Raw genomic sequence first — 6,486 nt, forward strand, 5'->3', positions numbered from 1 at the left:
TAGAACATTAACACCAGACCAACGCTTAGCACAACATTAACAAGTGACTCGCTCCGAGGACAGTCTTACAGTTGAGGGGTGGTGGGGGGGTGGGTGGGTGGGGGGGTAGAGAAAGGGAATAAGAAAGAAAGAAAGAACACACACACACACACCCCCCCCCCCCGCCACAACAACAAAAGAAGAAGATGACAGGATGGTGGTCATTAGTTCAGGAATCGGGAGGGGAGAAAGGGGAAGGAAGGAGAGTTGGAGGTTGTAGGTAGGGGAGAGAGGGGGAGGGGGTTTAGGATGGGGGGGAGGGAGGGAGGGGGAAGGGTTTAGGATGGTGGAGGGTAGGGAAGGGGGGGAGGGGTGGGAGGAAAGGAAATCCTTGTCACTCGCCGTTTCTGTCTCTCAGAACCTGTGGTGTTTTTTTTTGTTGTTTTTTTTTTTTCGGGGGGGGGGGGGGGGGGGGGGGGGGGGGGATTAGGAGAGAACTAGACCGGCGAATGCACGTGCGTGAAACGACCGTCAGCAAGAATCCGCATTTTTCATCATACAGACTTTGGAAGTCATCAAGTTATGAATTATTTTTTGTTTGTTTGTTGAACTCCCCCCCCCCCCTCTCTCTGTCTCTCTCTCTCTATATGACACACTTAACGAAATACACGATTACTAACCACATTTGATTGGGGGTGGGGGTTAGGGGTGGGGCGTCCTGTGCTGTACAAGTTCTTTTTTTTTTCTCTATCTTTTTCTTTTTTTCTTTTTTTTTTTTCCTCCCCTCGGGAAAACGAATTGTTAGTAGTCGTTTCTGGCATGTGCTGGTTGGAACTTCTCCGGAATAAAATAGTATGTTGTTGTTGTCGTCAAGCATATCAGAAACTGGGGAAACGGTTTGCCGTCTAAACTCTACTCTACCCTTCTCCTCCCCCCCCCCCCCCCCCCCCCCCCCCAGCAGTCTGTGATTAAGGGAAAGGAAGATGACTATGTCAATAAATGAATACATAAATAGATAGAGAAATATATGAAAAAAATGATATAATGATAATAATAATAATAACAAGACTATTCAGCACGTGAAGCGTGTTCAGGAGAGAGAGAGAGAAAAAAAAAATCCAGCAGAGACAGGACTCTCCCTGTTTCAGTTTTTAAAAAAAAGAAGGGTGGGAAAAAAAAAAGAAGGAAGGAAACTCCACCAAGCCGACGACAAGACCAAGAACTCTCTCCCCTCCCATCCACCCCCTCCCATCCCCCCCCCCCCCTTTTCTTTCTCTCTTTCTCTCTCTCTCTCTCAGTACAAGCGACAAAAACACCGCCCACGACGATCAGACATTGGTGGTCTCTGTCTTGACCATGCTGTACTCGGAGCCGTTGGCCTTGTTGACCTTGGTGCCCTTGCTGACCTTCCGGTGCAGGTGGAAGGAGGACTGGTTGCAGACGAAGAGGTTCTTGAAGGTGTTGCGGAACTGCTGGCTCATGATGCAGTAGAGGATGAAGTTGACGGCGCTGTTGACCAGCACCAGGATGTCCATCAGGTCGCCCAGGTGGATGTACACGTCGTGCCAGAAGTCCGTGTCCACGGCGGAGATCCAGGCCAGGATCCCCTGCGGGATCTCGGTGACGATGAAGCAGATGACCACGCCCACCAGCATCATGGTGGTGCGGTTGTGCTCGCTGGACTGGTGGTCGTGGTCGACGATGCGGGAGACCTTGTTGAGGAGGCGGGCCCGCCGCTTCTTGGCCTGCTGCATGGCGATGATGAGCAGCGTGGACAGGAAGGCCATGAGCACGCAGGGCAGGATCTTGATGACCACGCCGAAGAGCCAGCGCACGAACTGCTCGTAGTTTGGGTTGTCCTTGGCCAGCTGGCTGGCCATGATCCAGTAGCAGGACACGTTGCGCCCGACGGCCGGCCCGATGTCCTGCACGCTGTAGACGAAGTAGTTGGGCACGCAGGACACCACGGTGGCTACCACCACCACCGCCACCGTCAGCTTGGCGCGCGCCATGGAGCACAGCCGGGCGGCCATGGTGTGCTGGCAGACGAAGATGTAGCGGTAGACGGCCAGGGTCACCGTCAGCCACATGGCCATGTTGTGGCAGGTGACGATGAAGATGTTGTGGAAGAGGATGAAGTACATCCAGCCGCGCGTGTGCTGCGGCGTGTCGCAGTCCGGGCTGGAGATGATGTACAGGTAGATGGCCATGATGGGGTAGGTGCTCATCGTCAGCATGTCGGCGATGGCCAGGGCGGTCAGGATGAAGTTGGTGGGGCTCTTCATGTGCTTGCGGGTCAGCACGATGATGTTGAGCACGTTGGACACGATGCCGAAGACGCAGACGATGACGGAGAAGTAGCCGTGGATCTTCTGGTAGGACTGGCCGAACTGCTCCAGGGCGGACGGCGACTCCGTGGTGCTGACCGTCGTCACCTCGGCCTCCGTGGTTATGTCCCAGGTCAGCTGCACGGAGCTGGTGGCGTTGTGGATGCCGTAGCGCGTGGTCATGTTGGCCATGCTGCTGTCCTCTCTGTCACACCCTGAAAAGACACTAGTGTCGGTACAGGTCTGACTCTGTGTGTGTGTGGGGTGGGTGGGGGTGGGGGTGGGGGGGTAGATTTGTGGTAGACTGGCTTTGCAAGCTCTGTTGTGTTGAACAAATCAGGGCACACACACACACACGTTACCTGTCTTGATACACCGATGACAGTTGTATTCCACTGTTGACAGTTTTCGAATGGAAGGAACCGTTGGTTATACGGACCACGTTAGCCTGAAGTGTACGTACAGTCGTCCGAAGAAAAGAAAAGAAAAAAACAAAGCGCACATCCCACCAGACACACAAGTTAGAGAATCGTATTCATGTACACACCTCCATAGAGAGAGCGATGCTGTCGTTGTTGTTTAAAAAAAAAAAAAAAAAAAAATTATTGGATCACGGGGGTTGTTGAAAGCACGGGCGTCCCACAGAAAAATGCATCCATACACATCAGTGATATCATCGAGCAGCTGGGAGGCATTCACCTCTTGTCTTGCTCCCCACACCACACACCACACACACTTTGGCTTCTTCACGGGAAAAGGTCGGCTGTGTGTGTGTATGAGTGAGTGTGAGTGTGAGTGTGTGTGTGTGTACACGTGAGTGAGAAGGCCCCCAGTCACAGCCCCGCGGCACGGGCCAACAACATCAACACTCAAAGTGAAGCGTGAAGGGAGAGGCCCTGAGTCATTGTGCGAAACTGTCTGGAAAGAAAATAATAAAAAGGAAGAAAGAAAGAAAGAAAGAAAAAAAGCCCAGCGTCGCTCACTTTGCCGCCCCTTCCTTCGATTCGATCCAGCCTGCCGAGCAAAGAGGAAGATGATAAACCCGCCCCATCAATCTCCCCACTTGTGCGCCCATGACGTTTCCACTCGATCCGTCAAGACGAATCTCTGATTGATGGCGTGTGTGTGTGTGTGTGTGTGTGTGTGACTGTGTGTGTGGTGGGTGGTTGGGGTGGTGGTTGTTGCCCACGGTTCTTGTCAGTGACGGCCTCAGTGTTGCAGTTGTGTTTGTCTTGGTTGTCCGTTGGCCAGGCGTCGCTTCTACCACCACCACACACCTTTCAGGTGGACACGCCGCAACGATCTACGTGTGGCAAAGTGTTTCTGTTGTTCTGGCGTGGGGGAGGTGGAGGGGGTGTGGGGAGGGAGAGGGAGAGGGAGGCAGGGGGCAGTGACAAAAAGTCGTTGTGTGCAGTCGTCCGGAACATGGGTTTGATTGTCTTCACAGCGTATATATATATACATACATACAGCAATCCAGCGTCAGGTGCAGATTGTTTGATTGTCACACAGCATATATATTACACACGAATCCAGCGTCAGATGCAGATTGTTTGATTGTCACACAGCGTATATATAACACAAATCCAGCGTCAGGTGCAGATTATTTGATGACACACGGCGTTTAACACGAACCCTGCGTCATTGCAGATTACTTTATTCTTGCCGTTTTCCGTTATGTTGGATACACCACGGTTGCGGTTGTACGGTTACCTGCCCGGCAAATGGCGTGTTTTGTAACTGGCTGTACAAAGCAGCGTTATTTGTCTGCAGCCATTGGTGGCAGTTATAGCTGAAGAAGAAGAAAGGGAGAAACGTTACAAGTATGCCGGGAACCACTCTATTTCTCTGTCGGGACTTTTTAAATTTTTTTAAAATTTTTTTTTATCAACTTAAAAGTTGTCATCCCATTTCACATTATCAGCGTCTCGCAGACAGCAGGATATGTCACAAGTTTGACAGAACTCGATAGAAACGATCGGAAGCGTTCAGTTCAGTTGATGGAGTGGTCAACAGATAATTATTATTATTATTATTATTATTATTATTATTCTGGTCTTACTGTGTTGACGGAAAATCCTGTATCCGTGGGAGGGTGGGAGAAAACGACGGAGACGATGGGAACACGTTTGTCAGCGATACTGTGGTGCTGGCGGCGCACACGATCACTTTGTCCAGTCGGTTGGTTGAACGGTGTCAGCAGTAGTACAAGCCTTTCCTTGTCACCCGCTAACAACAGTTCGTCCCGGTTCAGTCGTTTGTCCCGGAAACGTTGACAAGCTCCACGTTACAAGTACGGTCAGTTTGTTTAAAGAGTCACAGAACGCAAGAAAAGCGGGAGAAAAAAAAAGTAAGAAAAAAAAAGAAGAAGAAGAAGAACAACAACAAAAACAGCACTGCAAAGGTATGAAGGTATATGGAACTAGAATTAATTCTACCCGTTTATTGTTCCGATAATGTGTCCGCTTTGCTTCTCACGGTAAACTCCATGGGCAGGACCAGCGGACTGACTTTGCCAAGTCAAGATGACGGCGGACTCCAGTGAAATACACCCGGACATCCCCCCAAAAAAACAACACAGTGACGATCCAGCATATAACACTGACACTGAAGTGTTTTGTCTTGTTCTGAAGAAGGTTGCGGAAACTAAAAAAAAAAATTATTAAAAAACAACAACAAAAAAAAAACCCAGTGGACAACACACAAAGCACCACAAGCTTGCTAAACAAACCGCCTGTTGTGTTCACCTTGCTGTTTTCAGTCAATCTCCGAACAGTGACAACAGAACATGGCTCTACAGTACAGGTGTGGTCAACTTTCACAGTGGACGCGCCGCAAAGGGGGCGTGGGGGGGTGATGGGGGTGGGGGGGAGAAGAAGACGATGATGACGACGACGACGACGAAGTAGTAGTGTTGAAAGGGAAGGAAGGAAGAAACTCAACAGCTGGCGAAAGGAAAAGACCGAAAGCAATAAGTCCAGGTGTCGTCTGGTCGTCGACTGAAGTTGGGGGGAAAGTGAAAGGAGGAGGATGAGGGGTGGAAGAAAACAAGAGGGCAACTGCCGAGGGTTGTGTGTGTGTGTGGCGCGCCACGCCACACCACACCACACCGCACCACAGCACACCACACCACAGCACACCACACCACACCACACCACCCGACAACCACATCCACAACCACACCAACCCTTCTGACCACTGTCCAGCGCGGGCTGGCTTGACAATGCCGGTAGTACGTCACGCGCGCACGCACACACACACACACACACACACACACACACACACACACACACACTCTCCCTCTCTTGTCTCACTCACACAGCAGCCACCCCCCACCCCCCAACCCCACCCCACCACAAACAGTCCTTGGGCACCGGCAGTAGTCAGTAGTTGTAACCAACCGAAACGACAGACGGCACTATCAACGGAGGAGCTTGAAGAGGCGAGGAGGCAGCCAGGCACACACGGACACACACACAGAGACACAGAGAGACAGTGGAGAGAAAGAGATAGAGAGAGAAAGTGAAGAAGGGACGGTCGCGCGGACTGGTTCTGCTCTGGCAGTCAGTCACTCACTCTCTGCTGCTGCTGCTGCTGCTGCTGTTGCTGTTGCTGTTGCTTGTTGCTGTTCCTTCTCTCTCTCTCTCTCTCTCCGCGTCAGACTTCCCTCCCGCCGAGAGAGCGGCTGGGGCCAGGTCCGTCGCTTCACTTCACTCCCTTCACAGCCACCACCACCACCACCACCACCATCACCGTCACCACCATCAGCAGCAGCAGCAACGTCAGCGGGCGGGCGGCACCGGTAAATACTACTCGTGGTGCTGGGCCGCTGTACCGGCTTTACTCACACACACACACACACACACACACACACAATCGCACACGCGCACACACTCACTCCCTCACACACACACACACACACACACCACCACCACCAACCAGGCTTGCTCAGCAAAGCAAGCAAGCAAGCAGGCAGTCCACAACTGGGGAGTTGGGAGACAGGAGTTCGCTCAGGCGCCGCTCTCGCGTCGCGTCGCGCGCACGCACGTGTGTGCGTGCGCGCGCGCGCGTGTGTGTGTGCGCGTGTGTGTGTGCGCCTTCACCCCCTTCCCCTCATACCCTCCCTCCGCCCCCACTGTCCCCTCAAATTCACCCCCCCCCCACGCCCCCCACCTTACCT

At 52.3% G+C, this 6,486-nt stretch overlaps 1 protein-coding gene across 2 annotated transcripts; it reads right to left on the reverse strand.

Moving 5' to 3' along the window:
• Window positions 1-921: 921 nt before the first annotated feature.
• LOC143299645 (G-protein coupled receptor dmsr-1-like) lies at window positions 922-5,976 on the reverse strand. Of its 2 annotated transcripts, none has more exons than XM_076612953.1 (2): window positions 5,883-5,976; window positions 922-2,521 (listed from the first exon to the last, which is right to left on the reverse strand). In XM_076612953.1, the coding sequence occupies exon 2, from the start codon at window positions 2,496-2,498 to the stop codon at window positions 1,308-1,310; it is 1,191 nt and encodes a 396-aa protein (XP_076469068.1). In that variant the 5' UTR covers window positions 2,499-2,521; window positions 5,883-5,976; the 3' UTR covers window positions 922-1,307. The 2 variants fall into 2 exon arrangements, with proteins under 2 accessions (XP_076469068.1, XP_076469067.1); XM_076612952.1 differs by lacking the exon at window positions 5,883-5,976 and adding an exon at window positions 2,669-5,114.
• Between the last annotated feature and the right edge of the window lie 510 nt (window positions 5,977-6,486).

Source organism: Babylonia areolata, chromosome 25 (assembly GCF_041734735.1).
Source record: "Babylonia areolata isolate BAREFJ2019XMU chromosome 25, ASM4173473v1, whole genome shotgun sequence".
In the NCBI taxonomy this organism is placed as follows: Eukaryota; Metazoa; Mollusca; class Gastropoda; order Neogastropoda; family Buccinidae; genus Babylonia; species Babylonia areolata.

What these genes read in the sequence shown, in the direction of transcription:
- LOC143299645 (XM_076612953.1), bottom strand. Translation starts at nt 2,498, where the DNA reads ATGGCCAACATGACCACGCGCTACGGCATCCACAACGCCACCAGCTCC.